The sequence below is a fragment of the Ogataea philodendri genome (assembly GCF_020536065.1).
Source record: "Ogataea philodendri strain CBS6075 chromosome Unknown scaffold1, whole genome shotgun sequence".
Classification (NCBI taxonomy): domain Eukaryota; kingdom Fungi; phylum Ascomycota; class Pichiomycetes; order Pichiales; family Pichiaceae; genus Ogataea; species Ogataea philodendri.
The window spans coordinates 768,450-783,820 of record NW_025763889.1 but is presented as its reverse complement, the minus strand read 5'-3'; the positions used below and the strand labels follow the sequence as shown (position 1 = coordinate 783,820).

At 42.4% G+C, this 15,371-nt stretch overlaps 10 protein-coding genes across 10 annotated transcripts; 4 read left to right on the top strand and 6 right to left on the bottom strand.

Moving 5' to 3' along the window:
• Positions 1–17: 17 nt before the first annotated feature.
• OGAPHI_002329 (uncharacterized protein) lies at positions 18–1,799 on the bottom strand (the record flags this gene model as incomplete). The annotated part of the gene is made up of 2 exons (XM_046203188.1): positions 18–1,540; positions 1,649–1,799. The coding sequence occupies 2 exons, from the start codon at positions 1,797–1,799 to the stop codon at positions 18–20; spliced, it is 1,674 nt and encodes a 557-aa protein (XP_046062989.1).
• Positions 1,800–2,851: 1,052 nt separating this feature from the next.
• On the top strand, positions 2,852–4,561 carry OGAPHI_002328 (uncharacterized protein; the record flags this gene model as incomplete). The annotated part of the gene is made up of 1 exon (XM_046203187.1): positions 2,852–4,561. One exon carries the CDS (start codon positions 2,852–2,854, stop codon positions 4,559–4,561), a length of 1,710 nt encoding a protein of 569 aa, XP_046062988.1.
• A 380-nt stretch (positions 4,562–4,941) lies between these two features.
• On the top strand, positions 4,942–5,602 carry OGAPHI_002327 (uncharacterized protein; the record flags this gene model as incomplete). Its single annotated transcript, XM_046203185.1, has 2 exons — positions 4,942–4,990; positions 5,184–5,602. 2 exons carry the CDS (start codon positions 4,942–4,944, stop codon positions 5,600–5,602), a joined length of 468 nt encoding a protein of 155 aa, XP_046062987.1.
• Positions 5,603–5,810: 208 nt separating this feature from the next.
• Positions 5,811–7,643, bottom strand: OGAPHI_002326 (uncharacterized protein; the record flags this gene model as incomplete). The annotated part of the gene is made up of 1 exon (XM_046203184.1): positions 5,811–7,643. The coding sequence occupies one exon, from the start codon at positions 7,641–7,643 to the stop codon at positions 5,811–5,813; it is 1,833 nt and encodes a 610-aa protein (XP_046062986.1).
• A 153-nt stretch (positions 7,644–7,796) lies between these two features.
• On the bottom strand, positions 7,797–8,273 carry OGAPHI_002325 (uncharacterized protein; the record flags this gene model as incomplete). Its single annotated transcript, XM_046203183.1, has 1 exon — positions 7,797–8,273. One exon carries the CDS (start codon positions 8,271–8,273, stop codon positions 7,797–7,799), a length of 477 nt encoding a protein of 158 aa, XP_046062985.1.
• A 41-nt stretch (positions 8,274–8,314) lies between these two features.
• On the top strand, positions 8,315–9,373 carry OGAPHI_002324 (uncharacterized protein; the record flags this gene model as incomplete). The annotated part of the gene is made up of 1 exon (XM_046203182.1): positions 8,315–9,373. One exon carries the CDS (start codon positions 8,315–8,317, stop codon positions 9,371–9,373), a length of 1,059 nt encoding a protein of 352 aa, XP_046062984.1.
• Positions 9,374–9,404: 31 nt separating this feature from the next.
• On the bottom strand, positions 9,405–11,114 carry OGAPHI_002323 (uncharacterized protein; the record flags this gene model as incomplete). Its single annotated transcript, XM_046203181.1, has 1 exon — positions 9,405–11,114. One exon carries the CDS (start codon positions 11,112–11,114, stop codon positions 9,405–9,407), a length of 1,710 nt encoding a protein of 569 aa, XP_046062983.1.
• A 170-nt stretch (positions 11,115–11,284) lies between these two features.
• Positions 11,285–12,391, top strand: OGAPHI_002322 (uncharacterized protein; the record flags this gene model as incomplete). Its single annotated transcript, XM_046203180.1, has 1 exon — positions 11,285–12,391. The coding sequence occupies one exon, from the start codon at positions 11,285–11,287 to the stop codon at positions 12,389–12,391; it is 1,107 nt and encodes a 368-aa protein (XP_046062982.1).
• A 40-nt stretch (positions 12,392–12,431) lies between these two features.
• OGAPHI_002321 (uncharacterized protein) lies at positions 12,432–13,520 on the bottom strand (the record flags this gene model as incomplete). The annotated part of the gene is made up of 1 exon (XM_046203179.1): positions 12,432–13,520. One exon carries the CDS (start codon positions 13,518–13,520, stop codon positions 12,432–12,434), a length of 1,089 nt encoding a protein of 362 aa, XP_046062981.1.
• Positions 13,521–13,663: 143 nt separating this feature from the next.
• OGAPHI_002320 (uncharacterized protein) lies at positions 13,664–15,220 on the bottom strand (the record flags this gene model as incomplete). Its single annotated transcript, XM_046203178.1, has 1 exon — positions 13,664–15,220. One exon carries the CDS (start codon positions 15,218–15,220, stop codon positions 13,664–13,666), a length of 1,557 nt encoding a protein of 518 aa, XP_046062980.1.
• Between the last annotated feature and the right edge of the window lie 151 nt (positions 15,221–15,371).

The following is a 15,371-nucleotide window of genomic DNA, read 5'->3' as shown; positions in this document are numbered from 1 at the left end:
TCAGTAATGTCAATCAATTACTCACTTTCACTGTCATCAATGCTCTCCCATTCCACATACTGCTCCTCGATAAGCTCTTTGCATCGTTTGAGAATCAGCGGATCGAATGGGAAGTAGGCCTCCAGGTCCAAGAACTCCTGCTTGCTTTCGAAAGCAGCTCCAGATTGCATGTTTTTGATTCCATTCAGTCTTTCTCTCTTGTTGCGCTCGATGATCGAAAAACAGTAGCACAAGTCGACTTGCTGAGCCAGGCGAGCAAAAATCAAAACAACAGTCTCATTGCAGTACTTTAATGGATTGAATCCAGAAATAATAAGCTTATTGAAAAACTTATCCAGATTCAATTCCCATTCATCGTTCTCGTTCTTCAAGTCCTTGTGACGGAAGCAGAAGATATATAGAAGTCCTTGGAAAACACAATAAAGAATCTTGAATCTTTCCATTCCTCCTTGTCCATTTGAAATTTCATTCTCACGTTCGGCAACAAAGACCGAACACCACGACGTCAGGTATTTCATCACAAATACCAGTTGTTGCTTCGAAAGACTCTTTGCTCTTGCAATAAATGAAGAGACGTATTGCATGGCCTTGACCCTGTTGGATCCGATCTCGTTCAAGTTGAACACGATGTCAATCAACATCACCAAAAACGAGTCTGTAAGATCTGGGTGTTGCTGAGCAATATAGAACATCAGGTATTGAATACAACGTGTGTAATGTGTAGGCAGGACGTGTGATTTGAACAGCGTGGCCAGGGTATTGAAAAGACTTATGCCTGAGGAAACATCGTCTTTGAAAAGTGGAGCTGTAGAGTCCATAAGCGTGCGCATGACAGCATCCAACTTGGATGACAGATTGCTGACTTTCTGGATATCAATATGATACTCCTCTTCGTCCATGAACTCTTCCTCGTCGCTCGATTCGTTGTGGAGGTTCTCTGGCTCCAACTCAAGCTCCTCGTCTTCATCGTCACTGTTCAAAGCCTCCTCCAAATCGTCATCGTCCAGTTCTTCGATTTCATTTTGAAGCTCAACGTCCAATTTAATGCAGTTTTCCACAATCAGTTGCCAAACGGCAAGGCGAATCTGATCGCAGTATGTCAAAAGATATAGTAGGTTCTTCGTATAATTTACCAGGTCATTTTTGGCAGCCGTCTTATGAGGAAACTGCCTTTTTAAAATGCTTGGAATGGAGTTCGTGGAGGTCGGGATCACATGAATAATATATTTCAATGTAAAATGGTGAACCTCAAGACCCTCCTGCCGCGAGAAATCTCCAATAAGCATGCTGGCCACTTCATTCCACCATTTCGGTATACCAGACACCAATACAGTAAGAAAAGTAGAGTAGACCCGAGAGAATTCGTCACTATCATACTCGAACCAGTCAATTTTAAGGATCGCTTGCACGAAACTCACGCTTGCCTTATTATCCAGTCTAGAAATCTCCCCAGTGAGAACCCGCAGTAGCTGAATGAGTTTCTCTGGTGAAATTGCTTCAGGATTCCCTTTTGGCAGCTGAAGTTGTGCAGAAAGCGCATCTATGGCGGAGAAATCGTTCTAATTGTTAGTTCACTAGCTGAATTGGTTCAAACTTACCTTCTCCATGCTATCAAGAGCGGACCGAATCAACGAGCTATAAACTTTACCAGAAAAATTCGAATCTGAGGGGTCTTGTGACATCTCCTCTTCTTCAGCGCTCTCTTCGGTATTCAACTTCCGCCGTTTGGTATTTTCGTCATCCGAGTACCTTCGTTTTACCGGATTGCTTATTATCGGAGCGTTCTGTATAGACATCATGTTTTGCATTAAAGCGCACAATGCAATTCAATCTGATAATTATTTTTTGCCTACAAAAAATTTTCAATTTTTTTCTTCACCTCCTTCCTAACTTACGTAATGACAGGCGATAGTGGCTCAAGTTTAAAACTTGGGCAGGGCAATGGAAACGGTTAACTTTTTCACAAGAAATGGTTCACAGATGTCTGGCCCGGGTGAACGGATCAAGTTTTAAGTTATCGTGCAACTTATTACGTTATCATTTAAGCAAATAAGGATATCTGTCAAATTAGGGTCTATTATTTATTCCGACAGCCCGTAATTATTCACAATGGTTTAAAGGAAATCAGTAATTTCACAATAACGTGCCTATTTAATCTGCTATGTTCAATTCAAGGCAAGTGGCATGTGTCAATTTTAAATCTAGGGTTTAGAGGCTCATGCATGTACCATTGACACAAAGCGTGGGTTCCTACATCTCGGAAAAATTATGAGTCTTGGGACTCAATGCAGAATACGAATTTCATGTTGATCTTAAGCTGCAAGTTCTACAATGATGGTTATGTCTTTCATGGGGAGTTAATGGCTTTCCTATAGGCTTGATCCCAGAATTTATCCTGTCAAGTCGTAATTTAAATTCTATGCTACCATACTTAATAATTATTACCGCCCTGAAACCTAAGCCTCCAGAGAAACAGGAACAGATTTGAGATAATAAGCACGTCCCTGCCGTTTCCGAAAAGCAGGGCTACCTAAAGGCGATACAACCACAACTGATTGGGTAGCCGTGTCAATTCCGATGGTCGGAACCTTTGTCAATGCGTAATGCCAAGACGATTTTGATGGCGCTTGAGCCAATCACAAACCTTTCAACCACCAAATTGTGTGTGCATCCTCTCCTGTCGTTTTGAAACTCGAACTGTAGCTACTCCGAGGCGGTCTAAATTTTAGAAAACGTTGAATCGCAGAAATTACCTTCATGCGGTTGTGTTCCGCAATCGGTCGTGTGAATTAAATACCTCTATATAAATTCGTCGGTTTCTCCTCTCTGCTTCTTCAGATCGTTATTCAACATGTCTTCCAAACCTGTGTTGCAAGATCAGATCATACGATTGCCCTTCAAGCAGTTGTTAATTGCATTCTTGGCTCTGGCTACTGGCCTATTAGTGTCATTCCTTGACCAAACGTCTATATCTGTGATTCAGCCAGAAATCGCTAACGCCCTCAACGCTCAGAATACGGTTTCTTGGGCGGGAACTTCGCTCATGATCGGTCAGACCACCTTCCAGATTCTTTCGGGACGACTCTCGGACATCTTCAACCGGAAGAACCTGCTGCTGTTCAGCCTGTGCCTTTTGTGTCTTACCCAATTAGCGACTTGTTTTTGCCGCACAGCCGTTCAGCTCTACGTTTTTCGGGGCTTCGCCGGAGTAGCCAACGGAGGTATTACTTCTCTCACTATGATCTCTGTGAGTGACCTTGTTACTCTTCAGCAACGTGGAAAGTACCAGGGTATCTTGGGATCGTGTGTCGGGCTTGGAAATGCTATCGGACCTTTTGTGGCTAGTGGTTTTGCCAAGAAAGTCAGTTGGCATGGAAATTTCTATTTCATGTGTCCACTCACGGCGGTTGTGGTTGCCGTCGTGGCCTTCCTCGTTCCTGCTCCTCCTAATTTTGAGGTCAACTGGTCCAATTTCAAGAAAATTGACTACTATGGATTCGTCACAAGTTCTATTGGTATCATATTATTTTTGGTGGCTATCTCTGGCGGTGGAAATACCTATGAATGGAATTCCCCCATAGTGATCAGTTTGCTCACCATTGGAGGAGTCTTTTTGGCTGTGTTTGTTTTTACTCAATGGAAGCTATCGTCATTGCCCATGATGCCTTTAAGAGTTTACAAAACGCCATCAGTTGCGATTATGCTGGTGCAGAACTTTTTCTTTGGTATGGTCTACTATGCCAACATTTATTTTCTTCCGCTCTACTTCCAGCTGGTCCGTGGTTGGAGCCCTATCAAAACCTCTTGCGTCCAATTATGTATGGTGGTCACCCAGGCAGTCGTCAGTTCGTTGACTGGTCTTTTGATTGGTCGCTTCCAACACTACAATTTTGTGATTATTCCGGGCTTCGGAGTCTGGTTTCTTGCCCTATGTCTACAATATGGATTCTTCAGTCAGACATTAGCTACAGTGGCCATCTGTTTCATCATATTCCCAATGGGCTTGGGAGCCGGTGCTGTTTTCCAGCCCACAATCATTGCTCTTCAGGCCCACAGCCGGTTGGCTGATAGAGCAGTTATTATTGCAACCAGAAATTTCAATAGATCTGTTGGAGCAGCCGTCGGACTAGCTTCGTGCTCGGCAATCATGTCCAACAGCTTCCGAGCGAAGCTCCGCTCCTCCAACTTGGGTCTTAGTGCTGCTCAGATTGAACAACTGAGTAAACATGTTTTCGCATTAGACTTGGATCAATATCCTCCAGAAACGCAGTACAAGTTGCGGGCCATAACTTTCCATGGTATCAAGCAAGTTTTCATATTTCACATCCCACTTATGGGCATTTGTTTCCTGATGTCGTTCCTCATTCGCGATAGAGGATTAGGAGGGGTCGAAAAGAAACCCCAAAAAGACGAGGAAAAAGCAGACATCAGCGAAGATGAACCTGTTCACGAGCTGCACGAAGGGTCTGATCTCGATCATCAAATCAGCCAGACGTCCATCACGACCCAAAAGCCTTCAGTCAACGCCGGAACGGTGTCCGTTGCAACGTCGAATCACTAGATAATTGGTGCACATCTTCTATATAAATTTAATAACTCCCTGCTCGATAGAGTTTTCATTGTAACGCAGAGAGATCCTGGAATCCGTTCCAGTTTGGGAAATCTAGATCCGTCCACCGTTACTCCTTTTTCATGCACATACCTGTTTTGGCAGGGGCCCATTTTTGATATACGTTTAATATACCACAATAGCATGGTGTAAGGTGTGATACTATTTAATAGTGCATCTAATTAAACCGGATTGATCGTCCCTGCGAAGATTGGTCTGGACACGTCTCAAGCTCTTGGTACTCAGCGATTAGTCCGGCCAGGGCTAGCCAGCTTACGGGAGAACTGAAGCTTGTTTTAAGTGAGTTTCTTGTTGGCGGCCATATGTGAAGCATGGAACTGGTCGATATTACTGGTCCCATTTCTGATGTTGCGGACGATTGTACAGACGTGCGAACGCCAAAATTAATAAAAAAGCATGTCTGTAACTATTTTCTAGTACTTCTGGTGCAGGAGAGAAAAAAATATATAAAGGACGCAGGATTCCCAGATGTGAGTTCAGGTCCACCGGATGAGTCCTCCAAAATCGCCAATACCAAATCGCAACAAAAAGCCCGTCGTTGAGTCCTTTCTAGCTTCTGAGAGACAACGCCAATACCAAAATTACCTACGTGGATCAGAATCACCAATGCTCGAGAAAGGTGAACTCCGGGGCGAATACCCGTTCGTGAACAAACAACATTCCGGAAGATCCAAAAAGACCCGGTCTATTCTTTCGATCATCATGGTCACTGCTCTTTTGATGAGCTACTTTGTGATACAGATTGCGTGCCAAATGCATTCTTCGCCTCAACCAAGACACTTCATCCTTGAAGAATCGGAATCGAGCACAGTTTTGCCAACTAATGATGATTCCGCACCAGACATTTTATCAACTTTCTCTCCGCAAGCTTTCGGAGATAGTGACCAAGATTTCACCAATGCTGCAAGCGGCCAAAGGATGAAAGCTATCGAAGATCACTACAACAGAGTTGCACATCTTCTTTCCGAGTAACAAAGCAGATAGTGGAGAACACCTTACAGTACAGATACGATTCTATACACAAGGTGTCAAAGGCACCCTCTCACTAAAACTCTGTAATAATTTGAACACCCTAATGCCCTAACAATTGTTTGTAGCCAATTTATTTTTTATCGCGCATGCATAACAACCAACGGCTCATCGTCTATTGTTTTATTGCGTCGTACAACTTGTTTATGAATTATCGATCGATGCTTTGGATATAGCGGCAGTATTCGCGTCGTAACAGAAAATTGGAAGTATCCGGATGCATATCGCACCCATTGGCAATGAGCTGATCCAGTCGCAACCAGCTTTTGGGTCTCTGGAATAGATCGATGATACCAACCCCGCTTATTTCGTTCATAGATAAGTCCAAAATTTTAAGCCCGATCGGCTGTGAAGTCGAGATCAGCTCACTTGAGAAATTCCGCAGCGCTGAGTCTGTCAAGTTTGTGCCCTGCACTAACGATAAAGACTCTAACTGTGGCACTGCCTCGAGAAATTCCCTAAACTGGAATGCACGGGTAGCAGTATCCGGTAGTCTGCGATCGAAAGCACTGCGTGCAAACACCACTTTGTAGTTGGCTTTCAACCTCAGATGTCGCAGATGTTTGTTAGTGCTGCACAGAACAAGCATTAATTGGTGGAAATTCAATGATGTATTCTCCAATGACAATGTGCGTAATCTCGATATGGAGTGTAAATTTAATTGAGAGATCGACGTCACGGGCCTCGATTTTGAACTTTCTTTCACATGCAAGCTTTTCAATGTAGATTTTGTGGATTCTAGTCCTCTGAGGATTTCTCCAAGCGTTGTAACTCCACAAGAATCTATTGTCAGACTCTCAAGCCGCCTCGATCGCCTCAAGAGATTCTGTAAGTTTTCAGGTTCTACCTCGCAGTTAATCAGCTGTAACGTTATCACGTTCTCAAAAGTGGCATTGCTCAAGAGATTCTGAGTGACTCTCTTGTTCAGTTTTTCCGACAACTGTGGTCGGATCACTAATGCAAAATTCGACATTTGAGTAAATGTAATATTGGTTGTATCAAGTCTCACCAGTTTGGAAATGTTCAAGTCTGTGATCACAATATTGAGCTTATCTATGTTTGAGTTGAGATACTGAAGCAGCTCTGTCAATCCCCCGCCGTTTTCAATAACGGGCATGGATATCGATAGCTCTTTTAGGTCGTGAAACATATGGCGTCCTGCCGTGATATTTTTAAGCGACTTGGAGAGCTCATAATTATCATACTTTCCTAAACTCAACGTTAGTTTTTCAGTTCGGAATCCGCTAGCCAGCAGCTGCTTAACCATACTGGTCTCTTCAGTGGCTCTTAAGCTCAAGTCCAGAGCTTTGAATCTGTGACGTTTGCGAGATCGATAGAAATTCAGAAATTTGACAAATTCTTTCAGGGATAGATGTTTCTTGATGCGAGGGCTGTTGAGAATTCCAAGTGTATTTCCCACAGTCTCGTACCATTGGTGGTTCACCAAGAAGCAGTTAAGTAGCGTTGGTTGATCCACGAGACTCAATATAGTGGAGACTAATTCGAAAGGTAGATATTTCAGAGGATCAGTTGACTTCAATTTTCTACGTTTCGTAGGCTGCTTTTCCTTCAAACTGGAAGCTTCCGCTATCATCTTCTCATACAATCGCTCGTTGATTTTCAGCCGGTCTCCATATTTTGATTTCCCATGTTTTAGTCGTTTGATCCCAGATTCCAGAACAGATAAAGCTTCGTATTCACGCCCATCCAGTACGTGTATTTTGGCTGCTCGAAGATAACTTTTGCACTTGTAAGGTTCTAGCTCGATCTGTTGACGCGCGTCTTCCAGAGCTGATCTTAAGTCGCCAAGTTTCTCGTGACATGCCGCACGCGAATCCAATAACAATCCCAACTTGGATCTCCATTCATTTTTGCCGCATCTCAATTCCTGGTATCCGAACTTGATCGAATTAGTGAACGAGAGCTCAGCCTCCTTGTATTTGCCTTTTTCAAATAGCAGTAAGCCCTTTTTGATCGGGTCCATTCGCGTATGAGAATAATATGGAGAAAAAAATTCAAAATAAATTGAATTTGCACATGTTTCCAAACCAAGTGTTTGAATACGATGATTGTATCCCTGGATGTTATCTGTTCTTGATGTGCCTTTGATTTAGTTAATCTCAATGTTCAATGATTGCTAATGTCTTTTTTTATCGCCTCTTTTATGTTTTTTTGTCGATGTTTCTTTGCCTTTTGCCTTCTTCAGTTCAACCGGCTTGGATCCAATGTACTTTCCATTCATTTCCTTGAAACATCTCAGATAATCTTCAGAATCAGCAAAGGAAACAAACCCATACCCTTTATTTTCTCCCTTTTTGGGATCTTTAGGCACTTGAACGTGGGAAACCGAAGGATATCTGATCAGGGATCGAAGAAGAAGTTCTTCGTCTACATCTTGTCCAAGGTTTCCGACAAACAGCTTGAAATGTGTAGGGTTCGGCTTTGATCCTGCGGACTGTTTTAAATCTTTCAGTAATCCGGCAGTCTTACTGACACTGCTATCGTCATCAAGTTTCAATTCTTGGTTTGTGTGCAAGTAGCTTGTTGCCTTCAAACCGGAAGCAGATCTTCTGTCTGAGGTTTTGGTATTATTGATTATCACTTTTCGAGACATGGAAAACCCAGTTGATAACTTTTTTTCGATAAATTCTTTTCATGATCTTACTGGGAACAATTAAATCTTGTTTCCCCAGACAGTCCATATGTCAATTCACAAAGACTGGTTTTGTGAATGGGTCTGCCTTTAGGGAAATTTGCGTCTCCAATCAAATCAAATCATTCTCGATTCAATCTGGTCAATATGCAAAACAGTTGAAGCACACATTCGATAATCGCTCTCATTTTCACAAAGATTCAAAAGAGATTGATGCTAGGTTACTCACTCAAACGGACGCTCCTGAGCCTTCCAGATTTACTACAAAGAAAATGTTTGCTTTATTATCCGCAGAGCCAACCCTCATACATGAAAGTAGGCGTTCTCGGTTGTACACAATCTTGAGTCTTTGTTTCGGAGCCTGTTTTTTGGTTTATGGAATCAATGTCTTTTACATTGGTCGAGAAATGAGCTTACGCATATACAATGAAAACGAAGACGAGTTGACTCCGGTTAAAAACAAACTGAGGTACGCAGGACATTTATCTTTGGTCGTCGTTGCAAGTACTTTAACAGCTCTTTGTGGTGTGGGACTGATAATGTTACCCTCCAAGCTTGTCAATAAAATGTGGTATCTCCCAGGTGCAGCCTCCAAGGCTCCATCAGTCAAATTTACAACGCACTCCTTTATACCTTATACGGCCAAAGAATTGCAAATGCCGATTACAAACATCAAGAAAAATAGGTTTGCCAAAATTTACACGGGTGTTGGTGCATACGGTACTGATGATACTCTTTTCATCTTCTGGTTGAAACAGAAGGGGAGTCGCATCCCTTGGCTTGTCGATAGGAAAGGGTACTTTTGGGGAGATGGCCGTGTCTTTGATTTGCTCTTCAATGACGTTCCTGCAGATCCATTTGAACGGGCTGAAAAGATTGATCAAACGTACAGCGAGATTCTCAAAAAGAAGAGAGAAGAAGGATTGAAGATCAAGCGAGAGCAAAGCTCCGTTTGGAGGAACAAGTCCGCAGGACACTCGATGGCACAGGATGTGGAGAAGATCATTAAAGCAACTGAAAAGTCTCGGTCAAACACACCTAAACCAAAAAAAAGGTCATAATAGCTTGTAACTATCTGTACATATAATCCAGTTATATATCTGGTAGCCTCTCAACTCCACTCAAGGAACTAAACACTTGATCATGAGCCTGTTGTTTGATATGATCCGCAGTCTCTTCTGGTCTCTTGATCAAACCGCGTTCCTCGGAACTCACCAAAGTGAGCTCCTTTTCTGTTAGCAAGCTTCTCTGTTGTGGGACATAATCTTTACAGTATTTCTCTGTATCTTGGAATAGACTGTGTTTGCTCTCGCAGACGTAGAGATCCATAGTTTCCAGCAAAAATAGATCCAGATCATAGGTAAGCTCTTGACTTCCGAAAACTCTACCAGGAGTGACGAGTTTCTCAGGATCAAGTCTTGAGCCATCAATCTCATAAAATAACGGCCGAATCGTATGAGATCCATCCTCCAACAAAGATTCAAACTCTTCAACTGGATCATACTGCACGCGAAGTCCACCCAAATCACGTAAATGGTCTGCTCTGAATTCTCTCTTGTTGAAAAATAGCGTAGCGTAGCTGATCGAGTCCTTTACACCTGCTTCACATTTTGTTTGACTGAACAGATTGTAGTAACTCTCTTTACCTTCAATATCGTAGTATGCTGCCAGCATGAGGTTATCAAAGTTGTACTGCTTGTTGATGAACCAAGCACTGTGATCTGCTGTGTTTCTATAAGAGCGAGGATGAAGTCTGGCAACTTCAAAGTACGCTGGGTTCAGACTGGTGGCATACTTGTTTCTCCATGTGATCAGACCGTATTCAAGAACCATCCAGTTGTCAAACAAGTAATCCAAAGAAACAGCTGGGAACACTCCATTGCTCAGCCAAAGAGCTCTTTGGAACGAGGATGCAAGAACTAAAAGGGTGGACAATTGCGATTTATCCAACGATTTCAGTCTCTCTGTGTTTTTCTGTCCAAACCGATCTGGCATCATCACACATTTTGCATTCAGAGATGGGAAAGTAACCTCACACAAGGATTCATCATAGTCCTCCTTACTTCTGAGGAAGACCTCCACGGGTAAAGTACTTCCTGAACGTCTCAGGAATTTAACTCCCAGTAAGGATAGCCACGAATCGAAGCCGCCTCCAAGCATCACATACCCATTATTATGGAACATGTCTGGGAACGGACAACTTCCCGGAATTGAATCAACAACTTTCTTATGTGCCTTAGCAAGGTTTCTTATGGATTCTGCCGGGTACGAGACATCAAGCGAGGATTGGTCGTGTGGCTCCGTTGAACATTCTATTTTTGGATTTCTGTTTTCTATTGGAACTCTATTGCTTTCAATCACCTCGAAAAACTTATCAATAAGCTTTTGGAAAGCTCCTGTTGATCCATCACGTAGATCCTGAACTTTCACATCGACTTTGATTATGCCTGGTTTATTTGCGCTTAGCTCCTCGTAGGTCTTGGAGATCTCCTTAAGTTTTTCTTTCAAAACCAATTCGTACTTGGCTTCCTCGCGAAGGACCTCCAGTTGCCGGTCGTCTGAAAGTCTGTGTTGTTCTTTCGTGAGCTTGAACGCCTCCATTTCTCTGATCACCTTCCAGTCGGCATCATTCAAAGCACGTTTAGGTGTAAGATCTTCTGTTTGCCGTGACGAAAGGGAGGAAAGCGCACTCAGTTTCATGCTATACCTGCCTCCGTAAACAGCACCCAGCTGAGTAGCTAGCACCGCAACAATTACGATCCCCAAGATCGCAAAGCGAGGTTCAATCCGTGGTCGTTTCATCAATCTCGGAGTGTTACTAGGCTTACTTTTTTTTTCTGAGATATGAGTTGGCACTGAACTACGTAACTTTCAACCTGCAGAATGCATTATTTCAAATTCTGCAGGAATAAGATATTGATGCGTGTAAATATTACTCTGTTCGATTCTCACTTCTTTTTCATAAAACTCAGATGTTCCTGGTGAAGCCAGTGTTTCTAGCGGTTTTAACACTGGGCTTGTTGGTGGTCATTCCTTTTGGCTGTATCAACAGTGAATCCAGCCCACGATCCCTTTTCACATCCACAGAAAACAAATTACTCAAGCATTCGCCTTATACAAGTGGTCCTATTGAATCTTCCATCTGGCAATTTTGGGACAAAGATGAGCACGTTCCTGAAGAGGCCAGACCATTGATGGAACGTTGGCAATCGGTCAACTCTCCACAGTACACATACAATTATCTCACCCTTTATGGTGTCGAGAGTAAATTAGGCTACTGTTTTAAAGATGTCCCTGAAGTCCTTAAAGCTCTGGATAGCTTGCCTCATTTCCAACTCAAATACGAATTCATGAAATATCTCTTAATCTACTGTGAAGGAGGTATTTACGCTGACATCAATACAGATTTGTTCAAGCCAGTGAGACATTGGTTCAAACAACCCATGGTAGACACAGAACTGTTAGTCGGAGTCCAATCAGATCACAACGCTGATAATTGGCATGAGCTATACAATAGAAGACTGACGTTTGGAACAAACATTTTTGCAGCCAAGCAGTACCATCCATTCCTTGCAAAACTCATTGGAAGAATCACAGATTACATATTGAAAAGCCAGAAACAGATCCAGGCCGCAGACTGGAAAAAGAGATTAGAAACTCTCGACGTCGCTTCAGAGCCTGTGGGCTCATTTACCGGTCCTTCGATGTTCACCGACGTTTTGCTAGAGTATTTGAACACCAAAGACTGGAAATTCTATTTTAACACAGCTAGAGAAGAACAGGTGTTCTTGTTCCCTTCCTCCGATTCGGCAACTAGAAAGGACAGCACTGGAAGAACAGTGAAGCAGGGTCCTACAATTCATGGCCCTCCAAATTCTGAGGGCCATACGTTTTCATACAGATTTTTTACAATGGCGGTGGAACCTGCACAAATCGATTCCACTGTAGTCTTGCCTCAAATTTCCTTCAATGGTTTGATTGAAACGGAAAAAGTGATCCCTAAGGATCAGCATGATGATGATGACGAGATCACAAGAGGGTATTTGTCTTATTATTACGCTAGAAGCATCAACATTTAGCAAGTTTATATAAATACACAGCTTTGAGAATCTATCCAGCTTACTCGCTCTTCCAGCCACCGTAGAACTTGTGTTTCATGTAACAGTATTTCCCGAGCATCTCGTCTTGGCACTGGAATCCCCGTGGTGGGAGCACACAAACATCCCCGAGAATGAGAGGTGAATCTATTGCAGTGAACGTTCTGTAGCTCACCAGTTGCGAAGCCTCTGGACCATAAATCTCCTTGCTGTTTCTATAAGCATTGTAGTCAATGATTCTCAGCTTCTCGCGGGCATTGAAAAACTCAACAAGCGATTCGGTAAATCGTTTAGGACCTGTCCATTCGATGACTCCCAAAGGATGACATTTATCTAAACCCATCTGCTTGAATTTAGTTTCAAAATGTTCACAAGCTTGCTTATCGAAGGTGAGCTTGACAACGTTGGCAATGACCCTGGCCAAAGCAGGATGATGCTTTCTGAATTTGAAACCCCAGTTTTCAAATTGTAATCTGCCTTGATTCATGTGATCCCATTCCGGGAGATTGTTATCACTCTCCATCGCAACTATCGCATGAATAGACGGATCATGAGCGTCGGGCCAGTTGTCTATCGGATCAGTGCATTCGGTGTCCAGATCAGCATAAACTCCTCCATTTAAATAAATCCACAAGTATCGGGAAAAGTCCGACTCCAAGATTAGTTTAGGCATCTTCTTGAAGGCTTCGGCAACCTCTGGTACGGTTCTGCTGTACTTGTCGATCACATACTTTCCGAGTGCTTCGTTGGTATACAGGACGTGGTTGTAGTCCGGATTTTTCAATGTCCAGCTCTCGTATTCTTCTCTATAAGGGAAATCGGGATTTTCAGGCCCAATTTTCCACATCTGCAGAATGTTTTTCTCTATAGGTTCACTTTCGTTTGCAAAGTAAGGGTATGCTTCTAACAACCGTTGTTCTGTAACATTCGGATCAAACGGATTTGAGCCAACGGACAACGGTTTATGTTCGAGATACTCGGGACTTGTGATATAATAGTCGTAATAGAGCCCCTTGGTCCCAACTATCTCAACATTTGGATGCAAGAGCGTCAGCACAGAGCCAGCAAGCAAGCAGGCGCTGGCTAGCAGGGCGATTTGTATTTTGGACATGCTGTTCCAAATGATTTTTGAACAAGGTTTATTATTTAATTTCTTCTGAGCCTCATGGCCTTTAAAATCTATTTTAGGAAAGCGATATGTATGCCGAATACAGGGGTAAGGAAATTTCATAGCGGAAAAATTCTTGAACTGCTCTAATAGTACATTAAATTCTGATAACCTGAGCCAATACCGGTATATAACTGTATCACCTGCTGGCTCCTTAAGATGCGGAAATTGTAACCATAAAGCTTAAAATGGGTAGCAGAGGCGCAGTTTTTAATCAGTTCGTCGGACTTGCTATACGTCAAAAACTTGCGCCAAAACAGAATCAAAAGATTGGCGTTTTCTGTATTGAAAGTTTTGAATGCGTCCATACTGTATTTCTCAAATTGGAAATTATTCATCTGACAGAGCAACTCGGACTCAAAATGATCATACGCCTTGAATTTCACCATGTTTTCGTAGATAAACCATTTCTTGAGGTGGTTGGTTAATTTCAAATGTATGGCCTCATCAAAAATTGCCAGTTTGTGTAGGTTTTTAGATTTGGATAATGCAGTCGTAAGGTCGTCGCGATTAAGCGTATTCAGCGAGTTTGTAAATAGGCATAGTTCATGGAGATGGGGATATAAATGCAAAAAGTCGATGACAGACTTAACTTGACATAACAAGCAGTTTCCCGACGGTTGAATGATTAGTTTTCTCAAGTTTTCAAAATGTGGTGCAAGCATGTTCAATAAAACAGGCGCATCGGAAACATGTTTGCGCCCTTTGTGCGACGATTCGTAAATCGATAAATGTAAAGATTCAAGCTGTGCAAATGGAATTGTTCTGACTAAAGCACCAGCAAAGTACTGCTGCTTCGTAGACAATTGACAATGAGCCAAAGTCAAATCTTTCAAACTGTGGAATACTTTTCCTGAGAGCGGGTGTAAGAATGCATACCACGTTGGCTGAGGGATCTCATTGAAACCTGTCTGTTTGTAGCTCAACGTTAGGGAATTGAGGTTACTTAGCACACCAATCTTGTTCAAATGAATCGCAAGCTTACCAAGAATGGATTCGGTATTTTTCTCGCAACAAATGGATAGCCTTTTTAAGTTGTTCAATGGTAGTTCGTGGAATGTATCTTCCTGTCTTATATGAATCGTTATCTCCTCAACTTTGTTTAGTCCAGGAAGATTGCTAAACTGCTCGATTGTAAGCGCAGGAACATGTAAAGACTTTAGATTTGGAGTCAATTGTAAAAGGCAATCAAGGGCGTCGAACAGTGTAAGATCCGAAACACCGTTCATAGCTTCCAACTCATTCTCTGGTAAGATCTCAGAAAGTTTCACATTCCAGATATCGTTTTTTTCGTTCTTGTTGTCCTCAATTTTAAGATTGACTACGTGCTGGCCCCGATCTGGGTGGATCATGAGTGTATAAACCAATCTTAAAAACCCTCTGTAATTATCTATAAGTGTATCAGATTGATTATCTTTTGAATCGGCAAATACAAGAGACCTGTAGATGAAGGGGGTTGCAGCAGAAGCAAACGAATCTCCCAAACATGAAAATGAAAGGAGATCAGACGTGTCAAGATGGCTCATAATACATCTGATAGCAGTTTCTGGAAACCGTTCTAGAGGGATCTTGAATTGTCCTTTCGTGTGATCATGCGTATGGCCAATTGAAATCACAGAGCTCCCTCTACTTCTGATAAACATAGCAAAAATATCTAAAAGATTTTTTTTGCATGCAAAAAATATTTTTTTTCGATCACTGCATGACGTCAAAAAAAATTGGTGGCAGACTTGTTAGCCACAGTTACAACACTGTCCGAGCTGCTTGGTTTAATCTACTCATTCTAGACAAGCT